We start from the raw sequence: 19,279 nt of genomic DNA on the forward strand, positions 1-19,279 counted from the left end.
CACTTAGTGAACCAAGTAAAAAATAATCAATCACCTTATAAAAACAAAAGTAGCGAGGGAGAAGAAGGGAGGGTGTTAAGTTTAGTCCGTATCAATTCCAGTTGGTTTTGCCCTATAGCTCACAAACTCTTCTGCCAGCACAGGAAATGGAATGATACTGGCCTGAAAGCAAGCTTTTGGCAGACAGGGACGGGGAGGCAGGACTGGGATGCCTGTTTGTGTTGCCTTATACACATCATCAACTGTAGTGTCTTATTCCAAGCAGGAGTAGGAAGATGAGTTCCAACAAATGCTGGTGCAATACTCTTCTAAGTGCTGTCATCAGCCATTGCTAGATCTCTGAAGAAGGCAGAGATTGAATAGAGGAAGGCAAAAAACACTTTGTTCTAATTCTTCTACCTCTTGCTCCAATCCAACAATAAATCATTTTCCCAGAAAGAGCCTTTGTCCTCTTATGTCTGACTTTAACTGTTGTGTTGTTAAGTGTAGTAAATCAATAAAGGTGGCTCTGGAAGGCCTGGCACAACATCTGCATCAGTCTGGTCTCCCTTGTACTTGTGTTGCAATAGAAAGCAGAAATTACAGAAAGTGCTCAGATATTTTTTTAAAAACTGACAGAAACTTCAGTGTCTGATGTCAGTGGGATGTAGCTCCAGCCATTCCAGGGACATTGTAAGCCCTGCCTATGTTCTTTGTACTTGTCTGCTTAGATACTCTTGAAATTTCATGGTTTCTAGGACCTTCATAATGCATACCTTGCTAACTCCTTTGCTGTGGGAGCTGTGGGAAAAATGTGTGAGGAATTGCAGTCATAAGACAAACAGTGTATTTTCTCCACCTTCACTGAGCCTCTCTTTCTGAGGAAAAACATCTTTGGTTACCATTAAGTAGCAGAATTTCCTTGAAATTGTACTTCTAGTTTGAATTGCGATGGCTTCTTGCTATGCCCCTGTCTGTGACTGAGCAGTTTGTTCTTTAAAGAGATCTGGGGAAAGACATTTGGAAAGAAAACAGATAAAGTAGTTCTTTAAGATGAAGACAAAAAGGACCACTTGATATCCCAACTTCATCTTGTTCCTCTTGAGTTTTTCTGTGCCAAGATATTTGCAGAATATCAAGGTTCAAGAGCTTTTCCAGGACAGATTCTATGTTTTCGATAATGTCATTAAAATATAGAATCAGAAACTTTGCTTCTTGTGTCCGTATTTTCTCTGTTGTTCAGAGAAGATAATTTACAACAATATTGCTGCTCAGAAGAGATAATTCATACTGCTGTTACTTAGGACTCTACAGCGATTATAGTTGAGGATCTACTAAAAACATGCCACAGTTTCACAAAATGTGGGATTTTTTACGTGTGAGGTTTAAAGTTTCTTTCAGTTTATTATTCCTTTAATAATACTTACTGACTAGTATGATTTTTCTTTTTTTTATAAATTGTATATGTGCTTTTTTGTTCTTACTATTGTAATGTTTTTGTGTTCTTACTGCTGTTTGTAAGGCTAATGAATAAAATTTTCCTGCTGTGTTCTTGCAGAGTGAAGGACTGGGAAAAAAACAGCTATATTGCTGGACTTTGAATGTGACTCTGAGATGTGACAATTACAGTGCTTATGAATTAATGAGGGAAACATCAAGAAAATTACCTGATTTTGCGGAGATTTGATGATGTTGTTAGTTAAAATGTTATACTTTTATACAAATAAAACCTAAACATTTATGCTGCAGAACTGAAAGATTTTAGTACAGTAATAATAATTCTATGATGACTTTAGGGTGTAAACATGAACTGAAATGGAAACCTTATTCTGGATATGACCCCGAAAGCAATCAATTCAATTTTTAAAATATAAAATAACTCTTATTAAAATAATCATTGGAATGCTCAGTAAACTTCTAGCATACTCTGAGCATCTCTGATTTTTAGAGTTTCTGAGACCTTTCAATTTCAGGAAGTTTCTGTTTTCAGGTTTGTTTCAAACACTGTAGGGAACACTGTAATGTGGAACTATATTCCTTTTTTAAACTTTATTTTTGTCCCTCTTCTTTAATGAATTCTGTGAACTATGAATGATGGGATTGGAAAGAATTATTTTCTAGATATCTATTAAGCATAATTATTGACAAGTAGTAATACTGCAGTATAATCTCAGTTTTATTAAGAGGATCTTTCTATCATGAAGTATTCAGAGAAATTAGCTGCAGGAGGCATGGGTGTCAAGAATAAGGAGTGAAGTTAAACTGAATGAAGTAACTGAAAAAACCCAGTATGCTTTACAAGATGCACTTTTGCTATTGCAAACTGCAATTCTGTAGAACTGCAGTTCTGTATCTTCAGACAAAAAGTGTTAGCGATCACAGTCTTTGGGAACTGTGGAGATCATTCCTGCTGACAGCCATTTGCAGGTTTGGGATGGTGGGATGCTTTTTATCAAATTGAATTTCTGGTGTTACCCCTTCTTTAGTTGTTCTGTTTATCCCACAGCTAAAGTTCAGGTTGTGTTGTTTTTCCTTCAGTCTTGCCAGTTGAAGCTCTCTTCTCAAGCACTCTCAAGATCTTATGGATTTGCCTAAGCAGCACACAAACCATTTAATGAGTAGCTCTGTGACAGTGGTAGGCAGCTTTGTTTGTCTGTATTTTTCCTTAGAACAGAATCATAGAATCTTTATGTCAGAAAAGGCCTCTAAGATTGTTGGAATTTCAGGTGAATTGGTTGAATTCTTTCTTTAACCAAAGAATTAATGATTGAAGTCGAGATGATTGACTCCAACCATTAATTCTTGAGATACTCTTGTATTTTTTTGTGTGCTTTTCATATCTCTGCTTCTGCAGGCATATGGCTGTGTTTTTGTTCTCATGAAGATGAGATTGTGCATGACCATGACTGCACTAAACGTTGAGGCTTTTTGAGAATATAATTAAGGTCATTAAGTTGCTTGTATATATTGGATGTTCCTGGTTTTGACACTTGCTTTTCTTGGTTCTAGATTGACTTGGCAGACATTTCCAAGCAGATTCTGTTCCCCAAGGAAGTGATCACAGCTGATGGGATAACTGACCACTGGATCAATGAACCGGAATTCCTTGAGATGACATAGGGAGGGGCATCAAGGACAATGGTGCAAAAAAAGAAAATCTGTTCTCGGCTACTTGACTATCTTGTGATCATTGGAGCCAGGTAATGTGACACAGCCTCAGCAGAGCTTTTGCTTGAGCAGTAGAGTGGGGATAAATAGCCCTGCATCCACTGGTGAAGCCTTCTTGATGCTTAGGAAGTGCTGTCTGAAATGTGTGCAGAATGCGCCCCTAAGGGGAACACCTGCTTGAGCCAGGGTACTTCCTGAAAGATACTGATGTGGTCAGAGTTTTTTTAACTTGTGGTCTTTAGACTTCTTTTCAAGGGTCTGCAGAGGGTGACTAAGAAAAGCTAATTTAGCTATTGCTCTCTGGTAGTCTACGTGTCTGAACTTTGCTTCTACTGCCATCAGAACAGAGGGATTCAGAAATTGAAAACACCGAGAGCTAAACACAAGTAAAATACAAGTTTTCTACTACTTTTATTACTAGTAATGTGCTAGCAGTAGAATAATGCTTCTTTTCTAACTTTTGAAATGTAGTCTGTAAACTCGGTTTAAAAAAAAATCTGAAACCTGCTTTACTTGGCTGTTTCTCCCTCTAATACTTATTTATCCTCACAGGAATGACATGAATGCCTTCTGGTTTTAAAGTCTAATTAATAGATAAAATGTTATGAATATTTACATAAAGCTTGTATGAAATGCAGGGTTGATGTGTTCTGTTTGTCAAACATATAGGTGCTCAATAAATGTTTTTTTTTCCTTATTCAAAGTTTATGCTGCAGCTTTCTGCAAATTCTAAGTAATGGGTGTATCCCAAAGTTTGTTTTGCTTTCATTTCTAAATGGTTCATTTCAGTGGTCCATGTGCATCAGCCTATTGCTGTACATCTTGCTTTCTTTTCAGAATACTTTGACTGTAATATTTAAATAGGCTGAGCAGAAGAAATGACTAATAGTTATTTTATTATTGCATTTTATGGACCGAATACTGTAATAGTTTAATACTTCTTACTTTCTACTGTCTGTAGAAAAACAACCAGATTTTATATATGTGTGTCACCAATTAGGAAGAGGAGGGAGAAATGTTAGCTGCCTCCTCCAGTGAAGCTTATAGTGTCTGATGTTCTCACTTAGAAATTTGCTACTATCACTTATGGACTCCTACAGTTCTCTTGCTTTTTGCCAGCCTGTGCTGGTTAGGCTGCTACTGCTGTCTTGTTTGGCACTTTGGCAAATGCCTATGATGAAAGATGGGACTGACTGAAAGAGCCTCTCCTACAAAGCCCTTAGGAGCTCCATGTGGCCTTTACTGTTACATCTTGTTATCCACTGTGCACAAATAGCAATACGTTTTACAACTGTTGGGTTCAAACTTTCTCAGTGTCTCAGAAAACTCTGTCCTTGTAGCTAATATTACAGCAGAGGCATGAAGTGGTGATACATGCACTTGTACTTTGTTGATGTAATTTTTTGGACCATTTGCTGCCAAAGAGACTCTCTAAATAGTACCAGTATTATTTGACATTTCTTTTTCAGCAAATGATGTGTTAGTTGTGTCCATTAACATATAAAAGCATATTAGTGTTTCTCTTTTTCATACTGTGTTTTAATATCTAACTTTACAGGCAGTATAAATCTTGTTACCAGTTTTATTATGAAAGCATTTTCACTTGTTTTAAATAAAATCTTAGTTTGGAAGAATTAGTCAGCAGAGACATTTACACCAGTAATTTTCTTTTGTAAATTGTGAACATTCTATTACCCACTTGGTTGAATTTTTTCACATCTCTTATATGAGAACAGCAAGTGTCATTTGTATTTTGAAATAGGCAAAAGCATAATATCTTGAAAGAATCTAGTGGAAAATTAGGAAACAACAGTATTGCCTTTCTGTCTTCTGTTTCTGTAGTGATTTGTGGTCCAAAGATTAGTGAGTCACAGTGGTAAATAGCTGTGCATGTTACCATACAGTTTATATAAAAATTACACTTTAAATCCCATTCTGAAAATAAAACACATATGTTTGTGTGTTTGCTAGAACTTTTGATGAAAGTGTTTTTAGGATGAGGTCCATACCCCTCCACTGTTCATCAGAGTTCTTTCCTTATAAGTTCTTGCTTTCCCAGTTAGGAGCTGATACTGGATTTCTCACTTAATTGTTCATCATGTTCATAAATGGCTGAAATCTAGGAGCTTTTCCTCTGACTTTGTATTTGGAGAGGGGTAGTGTGTTTCCTACAGAGATCTGTGCAGTTAAATTAATTTTGAAAGTCAAAGTCAGAGCAACATGACAATACAGTGTTCTCCTGGGAACAACATACTCCTGGAAAGCCTTTTCTTAATCAAAATTGAACAGGCTCCTTGCTAATGATTGTATAGACTTAGACTTCTTTACTGAACCTTTTGACCTTATGCTAGTGAGTGAGATCTGTGGCTAGTGAATGAGAAACTGCACTTTCCCTGGATAGTAGGGAAGAGAGGAAACAAAGATGAATCTGAGTCCACAGGCTCCTGACACATTAGTAGGAAGTTTCCAGAAATATTTTTTATTAGTCACCTATGTATGGGTTTTTTTGTTTGCTTCTTTTGTAGGCACCCAAGCAGCGACAGTGTTGCTCAGACTCCTGAACTGCTGCGGCGTTACCCTCTGGAAGACCACACAGACTTTCCTCTCCCGCCCGATGTTGTGTTCTTCTGCCAGCCAGAAGGATGTCTGAGCGTGCGGCAGAAACGCATGAGCTTCCGTGATGACACTTCCTTCGTGTTCACCCTCACAGACAAGGACACGGGGGTCACTCGCTATGGAATCTGCGTCAACTTCTACCGCTCCTTCCAGAAGCGAGTACCCAAGGAGAAGGGAGAAGGCACAGGGGGACATCGAGCTCGAGAGGGACAGAAGGTCCCTAAACCTGCGGATGCATCAGCGCCGCAGGAGGAAGTGGGCACAGAGAGTTCAGAGAGTGGTTCTTCACTGCAGGCTCCCAGTGCAGAGTCTACCCCTGACGTGAACCGATCCCCACGCAACAAGCGCCTGGCCAAAGGCAGCCATCGCTCCCGGAACAGCACTCTCACTTCTCTCTGCATCCTTAGTCATTATCCCTTCTTTTCCACCTTCCGTGAGTGTCTGTACACCCTCAAGAGACTTGTGGACTGCTGTAGTGAGAGACTGTTGGGCAAGAAGTTGGGGATTCCACGTGGGGTGCAGAGGTATGTTGAGAGGGAAGAACCTTTTCCTGCTACTGTTTGTGTTCAGTGCTGCAATTTATTTTCACGGTAAATTGTGGCTGCAGATGTGGTTGCAGAAGCAGCCAAACACCAAGGGTTGGCCTTTTTCACTGTTTTAACCCAGGTTCACAGTAGGAAAAGGAAATTTTTGTAACAATTCCTTTAAAACATCTCTCTCTGATTCTGTAATCTGGTATGATTTTAATTTTTGATGCACCTGAGGAGGCACTACCCTTCTGGGGACTGCAGATGAGTGCTCATGCTGTTACTGTTGCTTTGGCATTTAAACTCTGTGGCACTATGTGTCAGGACTGATTCTCTGGGAAATTAGAAGCAGCCAAGAAATAACAGGGAGAATTTCTACTTGGGGCAGGAGGGGAATGATGAAAATGTGCTTAACAAGCTTATGAAACAGTCTAAACTTCAGCGTGGGAGAGAAAAGACTAGAGAAGCAGGATCAGCTGAAATAGGTCAAAGTACAATATTTGAAGGAGCGTGGGAAGAGAGGTAGAAAACAAAGTGGTTGTCTAGGAAACATAGGAATGGTTGTTGGTAACAATACATTGACTGGAACTCGGTGTATATTTAATATAATGTAGGAATCTTAATGTATCTACTGTTGTAACATTGAGTATGTAGCAGAAGCCATTGCACTGGAAGGACCAATATCTTTATGTATTTCAGTCAAGGATGTGTATCTGTGCTACTGTGCCTGAAACCTTCCTTCCAGGATGGTGTTTTCCTTTCTGATGTGCTAACTGAATAGAAAAAGTATGAAATTGATCTTTGGAGAAGCAGGGGGTTATCTCAACAGTTTGAGGGACAGGACTGTGAGATAGAACATAAGTGAGTTAAGTAGCTTGGTACACTCCAAATTAGACTTGTCAAAATCAAAAAATTCCAGGATTATAATTATTATAATTTTTATCTTTATAAGCTCTTTACGTTTTGCATGAAATGGAAAATGTGTCCTATTCATAGAGCAGTGGCCTACTTCTTGGGCTACTGCCCTGGAATAGTTCTAGGAGACTGTTCTGGGCTAGTATGACTGCTTCCTGCATCAGCAGATCTATGACTTGAATCCACTGATGGAGAATAAATTATTTTCTCAGAGCAAAACTTCTCCCCTCAGTGGAAGTATGTGTTAAGGACTGTTATTTTGTCACTTGGTTTAGCCTGATAATTACCAAGGAAAAATGCTCCATTGAATTTAATGATTTTCCTCAATTTGGTGTTTGAATGACATGTGGTATTTGAAAAGTGTGCTCTTATTGGATATAATTCTTAGAGAAAATAATTGAGTGATGGATGAGGATGGCAAGAGAAGGAATATTGAGCATACATCTCTGGGAAAAGTGAAGCAGTAGATTTGAATTGCCATGGGATTTTCTTGTGGTGACCTGGAAAACTAGAATGGTTTTGAAGTGGTGGCAGAATAAAGGTGAAACCGAATCCTTACAGCTGGCACAAGTGGAGCACACCTCCTAGTAGCCTAATGTCTAATGCATGACAAGTAGCCGAAGGAAGAGTGGAGGATGAGAAGCATCATGGTTCCTGAGAGGTGTATCATGTACTCAGTGTAATCTCAAATTGCCCTTATTTTGAGCATCCAAATTTCTCTAATTATTCTGTCTTTGTGAAGCCTTCAGTGTCATAATCTTTTTTCCTTTTAGTTATTTTTTTTTGAAGTTATGAACTGTAAGATAGAACCTTCAATTTGAACTCATACTTTCTGAGGGATCAGTTACAGTAACTCAGGATATTTATCAGGCTGAAGTTATTTGGAGCATGAATACGTGAGGTTTGCAGCCTTCATTGTGCTACAGGATAAAGGGCTGAGGTGAACAAGACTCTATGCTTCCCTTGTCAGTCTCAGTTTTGAGTTTTGAGCCCTGAAGGCCCTGAGCAATGCTGTACATGCTTTTTTGCCAGCCTGTCTGTGAGCTGCAGGTTTGCAAATTGCCAGCTTAGGGTGTGGAGAACTTGCTGCTTGTTTTGCTAAAATGCCTAAATGTTTTCTACACAGCTTTCAGAGATTTAGCTGAAACAGATCCATTTTTCCCATGGGTTATTCATCTCTTAAGAATGATACAGTGCAATTTAGGACAGAATGATGCTGGGTATTTTATTATGCTAAAACATCTGGGAAAGCATGGATGTGGCATATTTTTATTATCTCAGGTTTAATTTCTATTCTTGCAAAGGCTTGTAGACTGCTAGAAGCAGAGTCTTGCAGTTAATCTGCTACAGTTCTGGATGAGATAGGAGAGTATCCTGTGTGCCTGCTGAATTTCAAGCGTGAGGGTGATGAGAGTTCTTCAGAGATCTGGACCTGACTGAATCCTTTAAACGTGTGAATGAAGTCTGAAGTGACATACTTGTGTTGATTCCTGCCACAGAAAGATTTATTCTTCTTCACATTGTGGATGTGTCAGTAAGCTTAAATGCCTGTCTTCCTGTTGTTGGAGGGTAGCTAAATATTCCATTCCTTTGTGTGATCAAAGGTTTGTTAGTTGCCTCTTTCAATCCTTGGTGGATCTGCCCTTTCTCTGGAAGGAATGACTGTCAAGTGAAGTTTTTGGAGTGTTAACCTTGGCATTCTCCCTGTCCAGGGACACAATGTGGCGGATTTTCACGGGCTCCCTCCTGGTGGAAGAGAAGTCCAGCGCCTTGCTTCACGACTTGCGGGAGATTGAGGCTTGGATATACCGTCTGCTCCGCTCCCCCATGCCCGTTGCTGGGCAGAAGCGGGTGGACGTGGAAGTCTTGCCACACGAGCTGCAGCCAGCTTTGACCTTTGCTCTTCCCGATCCATCCCGCTTCACTTTGGTAGATTTTCCATTACATCTGCCTTTGGAGTTATTGGGAGTGGATGCCTGCCTGCAGGTGCTGACCTGCATCCTTCTGGAGCATAAGGTAAGAAGGGAAGATCACTGATCTTTGATAAGTATGTAGGAAGTTCTGCCCTCTACAAAATCACGGTAGTCTGGATGTGTAGAACAGCTGTCTCTCTGCACTGCCTGTGCACTGTGCACTGCCTGCACTCCACTGTCTGTGGAGGATGAGGGGAATAAATAGCTCCTTCTGAGGTTCCTGTTTTGAAAAGTTCTGTTCTCACTCAAAAAACACCTGAAGCTTGTTTTGAGACAGATTAGTGGAGGGTTACCCAGTTCACAGCCATTGAATTTGAGTCTGCGGAGATCACAAAATCTGTGGTCTTTGTATGCACCCAGGGGGAGTATTAGGAGTGAATGGTTGCTGCAGTGCTAATGGGAGTTTCTTTGGTTGCAGGTTGTGTTGCAGTCCCGAGATTATAATGCACTTTCAATGTCTGTGATGGCCTTTGTGGCCATGATCTACCCACTGGAGTACATGTTCCCAGTGATCCCTCTGCTTCCCACCTGCATGGCCTCTGCAGAACAGGTACGTATTTTTCCTTTATTGGTCTTTCACAGGAGATATTTCCGTGATGTCTAAAACTCATATAGTTGTAGTCCTTTTTTCATTCACCAGCTTCTCAGAGATTGTATCAGTTTACCTTGCAAAGGACATTGCTTGAGTATGACTATTTAAATCATAGGCAACACCACTTATGTAGGATATCTTCAGACCGTGCTCAGTTAATAGAATGGATCAAAGCTGTAGTTCACAAACAATAGACTGAACAACCATAGATTGACAATATTATGATGATATTTACCCTCTCCCCTCTAAACTGAGTATTGAAGTTTGTTGAGGAGGGACCAGAGTAACATTTAGGGGTGCTTGAGGGCTCTTTAATTCAGAGTTCAGAAACTGTTGCCTGCAATCTCAGAAATAAGAAGTGTTGTGTAGCTTTATCAGGGAGCTTGGGTTTTGCTAATAATCAGCTCTTTGCAGGAGCTCATTAGTCTGCTTGGAAAGATAGAATTCAGGCCATCTTACTACTTCAGTGCTATCCTGCAACTGATGCTGCAGATTTGTTCTTGTGCCACTCTTTGGAGGTGACCAACAATTCTAAATTAAAATAATAAATTAGCCTCCCAAGCCACTGGTCTCAAGCTGCTACATGCCTAGTTGATTTAAACCTTTTTTCTCTGCTCATTGTCTTGCCAGAAGCAACCTGAATTTCCCCATAAGTTTTCCACATACATCTGAAAGAATGTCTATCTTGTACTTCTTAGAGATGTTATTATTTTGAAACCAAATTACCACTACAAGCATAAGGGTAAAGTCCTTGTATCTGCCTATTTACAATGGCACAGACTCAATTTGAGCTGAGGATGTATTCATCCATGACTTCTTGCTTTTCAACTTAGGCTCCCACTCTGAACATGATAGACATGGCAAGCTGTTTTCAAAGAGCTCTGTAGCCATGTAAATTATGTCCTGGATGGGACTGGGACATATAACATGGGACATGGAAATGTATTTTCTCCTAGATGAAAATTAAGGCTTTCTGAGCAGGAGCTTTTATTCTTTTCTTTTTCTTTTTTTTTCCTTTTTTATGCTTCCGTTGTATGATATTAATTACTTACCAGTGCATTTTGTGTTGTCTACTCTGCTATAAACATACTGTAGTCAATGAAAAAATATTTGGGAAGAACATGGTGATATCAAATGCAGATCTTGTCCTTATTAAAGTCTGTCTTTCTCTCACAGTTGCTTCTAGCCCCTACACCTTATATCATTGGTGTTCCAGCAAGTTTCTTCCTTTACAAACTGGATTTTAAAATGCCTGATGATGTATGGCTTATTGACTTGGATACCAACAGGGTAAGTGGCACCCATAAGAACTTGAGGCTTTGTTTCCAGGAACTGTGTACTGTCACCAGTGTACCCACTGAGAATTTGGTAATGCCTGGCCTCAGTCTGCCTTTGCCACTCCCATCTTAAACTTTAGGATTCCATTCCTTGTTCTGTCTCAAGGTCCCCATGCCTTTTGCATTAGACATCCTTTTTCAGTTAATTGATCTGTCTATATCATTAGAAGGTAAATCATTAAGCAAATGGTAGAACTTTCTTCTTGACTAATTGTCAGATGGCTTATAGCCCTACCTAAGAAACTCAGTCTGTTAAGAACCTTCCCACAGGTTGTCATGATTCTAGTGGGGCTATGTATCTCACTTTCTACAAGGATACGAGCTAGGCTAATTCAAGGAAAATGTGAATGACATCATCGACTTGATGCAAAGTGTGGGTTGATTCAAACTTCTTGTTTTTATGGTAAATCATAAAGTAACTCCACTGTTTATTATATTGTAAACAATAACAACATTAAAGAACTGAAGAGCAGGTGTCTGTGACTGTGTTTTTTTTTTTTTTTCTTATTTTACCTTTGTGTCTTCTACTCTTTGGTGACTGGAGTGCTGGAGATTCTGGGGGTTCTGTTTTGGAGCTACAGGTGGGGAATTTTTAGTCTGTTGTTGTGCTTAATTCCAGGTGATCGTTCCCACAAATGCAGAATCTTTGCCAGCATTGCCAGAACCAGAAGCTTCAGAGCTGAAAAAGCATCTGAAACAGGTAATATGCACTTTGGGGAAAGGACTCGGATTCAGCAGAATGTAGCATAGGTAGTGTTGCCCAGCTCTTCTGCTAGAGTGGGTAAGAGTTCAAGTCAGTGAATGTAAAGCTGAAATGTCCCTGTTCACAACAGGTGGTTTCTTATTTTTACTGTTGTTTGAGGCTAACTTGTTTCCAGTTGATACAGAAAGTTCCAGATTCCTCCTTTATGTTTGCCATGTGGGCTTTAAACTCTGACTTGATCCATCAAGCTATGATCATCTTTGTTTCCCCTCCATTCACAGATCTGTGTGTGAAGTGTCAGTCTCTCCTCTCAGGTCCTGCTAAGCCATTAATCAGCTTGGGTCATCCTGGCTGATCGTGTCAAGCAGGTTTTATCTCTTTATTTCTGTTTTCCTTATGCACGCTGCATGCAGTATCTAAAAGTAAAGTGTGTTACTGATGTGATGAGGTTTGCTCTTTCTCTTTCCTCATAGACCAGGAGAGCAAAGTGTGTAACCTCTCTGATATCCCAGTACCTGCTGTCAGCACAGATGGAAGTGATGTATTGCCTGGAGTTTTGTTAGATCAACCTTCTCCCCACTGCTGCCTCACCCCCTTGCAATTTCAGACAGGCACTATTTAGCAAAACTTTCTCACTAGTAGAAAGGCAAACTCAAGTATCAGAAGAACAAATTGCATTTTTTTTGAAGACACATTTAAAATTCACAGAGTGTTCGCCCAAATTCAACTTACATCCCCTAAGTATTCCTATGGGCATTGTCATTAAGGGTTTGCCATTGGCAAAAGAGTGCTCCTGGTAAAAAGCAGACAAATTGTGGCCCACTTTATTAAGGTTAACACTTCTATGTGCCTTTGGTTCTTTGAGTCAATAAATGAATTTCAGGATATCTACTTTTAACCTGCTGTAGAAAGTTCTTAGCTGCATCATTAAGGACAACAGGCTTGCCAGTTTCCAAAGTGACCAGATATGAATGTTTGGGGGTGGGGCAGTTATACCTCTTTCCTAAGATGTGTCTATTTTGTGATCCGTTTTATTTTCCTCTCATTTGTGATATGTGGTAGTAATAGATTTTTTTTTTTCCTTCCATTTGTTTCTCTGTGGTCATGTGTTCGTCTTGGCTCTGATGGGCTGCTGTGGTGTTATCATATGATCTTCCATCTTGCCTCCAGTGTCTCGTTAGCATGACTGCAATCACTCAGAAACAGCTGCTCACTCCTGACAACAAGGTTCTTTATTTTATTCTTTTCCCCTCGATTTTCCATCTTACCCTTTTCCTTTGGAGTTTTTTTTTTTTGTTTGTTTCTTTGTTTTTGTTTTATATATTTATTTATTTTTAAGAGAAAAGTTGAAGCCTCAGTGGGCAAATGGGAAAAATTAGGAAGATTTAGGATAGGGCTGGGTGTCCAGGACTGACTCACCACTTGTGCTGCTCCTTGAAGAATTTATGAGGGTTGAAGAGGTAACTTTATAGACAGATGAAGGCTTTATTCAAATGCAAAGTGGAGGTTTTCAGGGATACAAGCAGATGTTTGTATAGAGGTGTCTCCACATTTTCCTGGAATATCAAATTACTGGTTGAATAGCCACCTTTAAGGGCAAGTTTCAAGGCCTCTAGTTCCCAAGATGTATTCAAATTACACATGGAAATAACTCTACAAGCAGTAGAATTATGCAGTGCCATACTAGTAGTGGTCCAGTTACAACTCTGTTTTCATGTCATGAATGATCTAGCAAGGTGAAATTCTGTGCTACTCCTTGACTGGCTCCAGGACTCCTTTCAGCATTGAGGAGATCATTTTGACAATCAACATAAATGAGGGCTTGGAGATACTTGTTGCCTCAGCGTGGAGGTGGTTTAAGACAAATTAATGGAGCATGCATAATTGTTGCAATTGCCTAGAGGGCAGGGTAGCTCTGATTATTTGTTCCATAAATAACTGTTCTTGCTTAATGTGTGCACAATGTCCTTCAATAGGCCCTGGCCAGCATGAGCCTGAATACTCAGCCCATTCTTAATCTAGAGAAGTTTCATGAGGGGCAGGAGGTGCCTCTGCTGCTGGGAAGACCACAGAATGATTTGCAGTCTACTCCCTCCACAGAATTCAACCCTTTGATCTATGGAAATGATGTGGACTCTGTCGATGTAGCTACCAGGTGAGGCTTAACAGGAAGGTGGCATTGAGTCTTCATAAAAATTTGCACTTGAGGGCAGCACAAACATTTCTGTGAGTGAAACAGCTTCTGTCAGGTACTATTGTAGATTTCTTGGCATCATGTGGGGAAAAAGAATAGTAATTACAGTGTTTATCTCATATCTATGATGTACATGAACATAACTGTGTATCTTGAGAGGGTGTTTTGCTTCTTGCATCATCCACTTTACCTGGATTTGTCAGTCTGATATTGTATCCCCAGCTTAAATCACAAACCTTAACTACAGAAAGAAAAAGCTGGAGACTTAGTTTTTACCTCAGCTGGGAGAAACAAGAATTATATCCTTCACTGAGTGGGTGTTTGTGTTAAGATGGTGAATTAGAACAAAGTAATTTCTTGGGTTTAAGTTTGTTTGAATTTTTCTTTTATTTTTTGCAAGACAGCTGTTTGCTAAGAAGAGTTAGGTTACCATTCTCAAAGGTTTGAAACATTGTCTATGGCATACCTTTTAAGGGCTCTCTCTTCTTTTTTGTTATGCTCTGTGTTTTTATCTAATGTATTGTTCTCTATTTCTTTTAGGGTTGCTATGGTGAGATTCTTCAACTCACCAAACGTTTTGCAAGGTTTCCAAATGCATACTCGCACTCTTCGCCTCTTCCCACGACCAGTGGTAGCCTTCCAGGCAAATTCTTTTCTTGCCTCTAGGCCGAAGCAAACACCTTTTGCAGATAAGCTTTCCAGAACACAGGCAGTAGAATACTTTGGAGAATGGTCACTCAACCCTACTAATTATGCTTTCCAAAGAATTCATAATAGTAAGTGTTGATCTTGCCTTTCCTGCACTTGGATGTAATGCAGGATCTTAAAAACTAGACATTCTAGGGAAGGATTTAATTTTATACTGTATTAGTCCTGCTGGGGAGGAAAATCTAGTTCAAGGAATATTTTTCTCTTTTTATGTATGGCCTCATGTGTTTCTCCCAAGTTAGCCCTGCTATTGGTGAGTTGTTCCTCCAATCAATTTTACCTCTTGTTTGATTATGGAGAAGTTTTGTAGGCTTCTTAGACTGTCCCTTTGTGCAAGACTTAGTAGAGGGTAGTGTTACTATGAATGAAGCCTTTGACACAGTAAATGAGTTTGATTAATGCTCTTCTTGGTTTTTTTGTGCAGACATGTTTGACCCAGCCCTAATTGGTGACAAACCCAAGTGGTATGCTCACCAGCTGCAGCCCATCCACTATCGAGTCTATGACAGCAATTCACAGCTGGCTGAAGCCCTGAATGTCCCAGCAGAGAAGGAAACAGATTCTGATCCCACTGATGACAGGTTAGTGGGGAACATGCCCATAGTCACATGAGAGTTATCTCAGATTGCTGGAACTCTCCTACTTCTCATTTGCAGCCTTTTCCTGTAGTCTGCCAGGCTGCTGTTTCATTTCTAGTCTGGGCAGCATACACTGAAGCAAATTTTCTCACTTCTCCGTTACCACAGCAAACCTCTTAACCCTTTGCTAGTGTATTCATTTAATGTGATTCTCCATACTTTCCTTTTTTCTTTTGCTACCTGTATGCCATTTGTCATTTCCTCACACCCTAATTGTCTTTTCTTCCATACTGTTCTTTTTCTGGTTATTTCTGCTACAGTACTGCAAATACTCCCACCCATCCTACCACCCTTTTAAATGTCTTTTCCCTATCCATAGTTATGCAAAGCTTGTTAGTACTACCCACTGCCTGTGACCACCTTGTGTGTTTAGTAAACTGAAAGGAAACTTCATATAGTAGTTTTTGGCCATATTTCCTGGAGTTTTGTGTCTAATTTTATTCCTTTTTATTCCTTCCTGGTTTGTGAGATCTTTCAGCCTCAGACTTGCACGTATTTTACATTCTATACAGCACCAGTGGTCCTAACAGAATGGGATTTATCACTAGTGTAAAAAGGAAATGCTTTTACTTGTGGTTCCCAGTTTCTTGAAGTTGTCCTACATAAACACACACGTTTTGTGAATTAATACACTATTCTCTACTCACTTATGTTTAGCCTCATAACTTTATGTTGTTAGCCTCATAATCTCTTGCTAAGAGGTTTTAAATGTCTTCCCATAACTCTTCACATACCTGAAAGTGATGTTTTTTGCTCTTACCTTTCATGAAGCTGGCCTGTGAAATTTGTTTGTAACTACTATAATATGAGATTTTTAGGAGGTCCATGAAAACAGTGCTGATTCACATCTTTAAAGCGTCAGAGCCTGCTGTTGCTTTGATGCTGCCACTCATCTCTCTCTCTCGCCTCTTGCGGCAGTGGCAGTGACAGTGTCGACTATGACGATTCAAGTTCCTCCTACTCCTCCCTTGGTGACTTTGTCAGTGAGATGATGAAATGTGACATTAATGGTGATACCCCAAGTGAGTAACTTTTGCTTTTACTTTCACAAGGTTCACATAGGTTCCCTTTCCTAATTCATCTGAAGCACTTTGGGAAAAAGGCCTCCCCTAAATCCCTGAATCAGAATGAAGTATTGTCCCATTGTGGTCTTGCTCTGAGGTAAAAGTGTGTGGGTAGACTGAGAAAGGACATTTCTCCTGCTTATAAACAACTTCCTCCAAATAGGTGCTGCTGAACAAAACTGGTTCACTAGATCTGGAAGCAACCTTCTGCTGCCAGTAAATACTTTGCAATATGGACAGCAGAGTGTGAGCTCTCTCCTGCCCCTGCATATTGATTCTCAGTGCTAGCTCTGTCCTAGTGGGGACAGAAAAATGCATTCTCAGTGGCTTATATGGAAGCTGCATAAACACTCACTTTTGTTCAACAAACTAAATGTAGAAGTCCCAAAACATTTCCCTTGTCTCAAGGACAAGAGGTAACAATCATAAGCTGCAACAAAGATACTCTACTTGGACACAAGTAAAATAACTTAATGGTTATTGTAGTTGAATAGGTTCCCAGGATCACTGTAGAATGTCAAGCATTGAAAACTTTCAAAACTCAGTGAGATAAAGCCCTGAGCAACCTGCTTTAATTTTGAAGGTGCTTCTGCTTTGAGGAGAGAATAGGAATGGATGACCTCTAAAAGCCCATTGCAACCTAAATTTTTATGCAAGTTGATTCTGTTGAGCAGTCCTCATCTTCTAGGAATAATTAGATGGGCAAAAGGCTGAGGAAGGCAATGTTGTTTAATGAATAATGATGTGTTTGCAGATGTTGACCCCCTGACTCATGCAGCCCTTGGTGATGCTAGTGAAGTGGAATTTGATGACTTTCAAGAATATTCAGGAGATCCCGATGAACAGACCATGGACAGTGAGACATCCCAAGAGAATAACCAGCCTCGTTCAAGTTCCAGTACTACAGCCAGTAGCAGCCCCAGCACTGTCATCCATGGAGTGAATCATGTGTGTACTGAGATGAGTTCAGCCTCAGGATCAGCGTATTAGAATATAAAGAATGGGAGAATGCATGTGATTCTGTCTGAGAAAGGCAAAAGCTAATAGGACTGTGACACCATGCCCAGATTTAATTGCATGCTCACCCTGGACTTTCTGAGCAAGGTGGAGTTTGCTGGGACCCTCTTATGCTGGAATAGACCATTCCTGTACAAAAAAATTCCATTGCATTGAAAAATGCAGCATTAGCAGAGAGAAATGGTCCAGGTTGGGACTGCAGGAATTGCTTTTACAGAGTCTGGAAAGACCTGATGTATTTAGAGGAACAGGGAGTGGGGTGGAGAAACTCATGAATTTGTGGTCTTTTGAGCATGGAAACATGGTAATGGAAAGCCATTATCCTGAGCTAACACTTACTTTGTCAGAGCTGTTTTAATGGGAAGTAAGCCCCTAGAAAAATGCACAAATACTGCAGTGTATGAGAAATCCTAGTTCAGAGACATAAGTGGTGGGGATGTGGTGGGGGCCCCGTAGCAAGCAGCAAGGACTGTGCAGATTTCCCAGTTTGAAATAATTGTTCTTGTCCTGCCCTTCAGTTGTATGTAACACAAATTAGCGAACAGATCAATGCTTTGACTGGTCCACAGGAGGCAGCAGACTCAGCAGAAATAGAAGAGAAGTTGGCTGCTGGATTTTCAAACCATCTCTCTTCCTTGCCACTGCAACCAAGCTTTCCCAAGATAAGCTTGGATCGTCGTGAGAGTGACATTGCAGCTGGCAGCATGAGCTCCTCAGAAGGGGTGGTGAGGAAGCGAGAGTATGACAATCCATACTTTGAACCACAGTATGGTTTTCCTACGGAGGATGAAGATGATGAGCAGGAAGAGAGCTACACCCCAAGATTTAACCAGAATCTCAATGGAAGCAGGCAAGTCCTCCTTTTCTCCTTTTCACCAGAATCTCAGTGGAAGCAGGCGTGTGCTCCTTCTGTACAGCGCATCTGGGGTTTCTGTCTGCTTCATGTAGTTTAACATTCATGCACTCAAATGTCTTTGGCAACTGAGATGTATTGTTGATCACTTTCATTTAATATTGAAATGCTGTCAACCCTTGAATAAAAGCATCTTTTTAGTCCCTTAGTTCCTTACTTTTATGTAAGCAGTAGGAGCTATGAGAATTAACAATTCTTTCTACAACATTCTAGTATATCATGTACTGATTTCTGGAAACTGTTTTGGTAAATCTTTATCTTTTGGGGGGAAGATACTGCAGTGATTGGTGGCAATGGGTTTTCTTGTTACTCCTTTCAAACCAGAACCCTGTCACCTGCAAGTCTGCCAATGCCCTTTTGTAGACAAGTTTTCAATATGCCCTGAAAGGCTATAAAAGCCTGAATGTGAAGATGCTTCAGTTGTCTAGTTTTTGGTTTTTGTTGGTTTTTTTTTGTTTTTTTTTTTTTCCCTTGTTTATTTGGGTGTTTTTTTTTTTTCTTTTCTACAAGGTTGCAGGTAGTGTAGTGAAAACTGGTTGGAATGAGACCAACATCGGTCTCCCACAACCATACAATTTATTGATTTGGGGTGGGAAGGGGAAATGCTAATAACAGTTGTACTTAATTTCTTTAAAGGTCTCAGAAGTTACTTCGGCCAAACAGTTTAAAACTGGCCAGTGATTCTGATGCAGATTCAGATTCCAGGGCCAGCTCCCCAAACTCTACTGTCTCCAACAACAGCAGTGAAGGTTTTGGTGGCATCATGTCTTTTGCAAGTATGTACGATGCATTCATTAAGCTAGTTTTATTTATTGTATCAGAGTGTACAGAGAGATGGCTAGTCAAGAGAATGAGTTGGTTGTCAAATTGTTACCAGCTCTCCAGTAGTCATGGTGGCTTGCTGACAGCTGCTGACAGCTACTGCTTTATATATT

At 40.1% G+C, this 19,279-nt stretch overlaps 1 protein-coding gene across 36 annotated transcripts in view; it reads left to right on the forward strand.

The window, feature by feature from the left end:
- Nucleotides 1–19,279, forward strand: part of MADD (MAP kinase activating death domain) — a 68,924-nt gene that overhangs the window by 11,116 nt on the left and 38,529 nt on the right. For 21 of the 36 annotated variants that reach the window (XM_077784181.1, XM_077784199.1, XM_077784195.1 and 18 more), the window contains 14 exons: nucleotides 2,989–3,179; nucleotides 5,673–6,287; nucleotides 8,918–9,221; nucleotides 9,597–9,728; nucleotides 10,947–11,060; nucleotides 11,727–11,807; nucleotides 12,981–13,037; nucleotides 13,787–13,965; nucleotides 14,545–14,780; nucleotides 15,137–15,292; nucleotides 16,265–16,372; nucleotides 17,169–17,362; nucleotides 17,950–18,281; nucleotides 18,981–19,120. In XM_077784181.1, coding sequence (XP_077640307.1) covers nucleotides 3,118–3,179; nucleotides 5,673–6,287; nucleotides 8,918–9,221; nucleotides 9,597–9,728; nucleotides 10,947–11,060; nucleotides 11,727–11,807; nucleotides 12,981–13,037; nucleotides 13,787–13,965; nucleotides 14,545–14,780; nucleotides 15,137–15,292; nucleotides 16,265–16,372; nucleotides 17,169–17,362; nucleotides 17,950–18,281; nucleotides 18,981–19,120 — 2,710 coding nt within the window. In that variant the 5' untranslated portion in view covers nucleotides 2,989–3,117. Of the gene's footprint in view, nucleotides 1–2,988; nucleotides 3,180–5,672; nucleotides 6,288–8,917; nucleotides 9,222–9,596; nucleotides 9,729–10,946; nucleotides 11,061–11,726; nucleotides 11,808–12,980; nucleotides 13,038–13,786; nucleotides 13,966–14,544; nucleotides 14,781–15,136; nucleotides 15,294–16,264; nucleotides 16,373–17,168; nucleotides 17,363–17,949; nucleotides 18,282–18,980; nucleotides 19,121–19,279 lie in introns of all 36 variants that reach the window. The other 15 variants (XM_077784203.1, XM_021533322.3, XM_021533327.3 and 12 more) reach the window with 6 other exon arrangements.

The sequence above is a fragment of the Lonchura striata genome, chromosome 6, assembly GCF_046129695.1.
Source record: "Lonchura striata isolate bLonStr1 chromosome 6, bLonStr1.mat, whole genome shotgun sequence".
In the NCBI taxonomy this organism is placed as follows: Eukaryota; Metazoa; Chordata; class Aves; order Passeriformes; family Estrildidae; genus Lonchura; species Lonchura striata.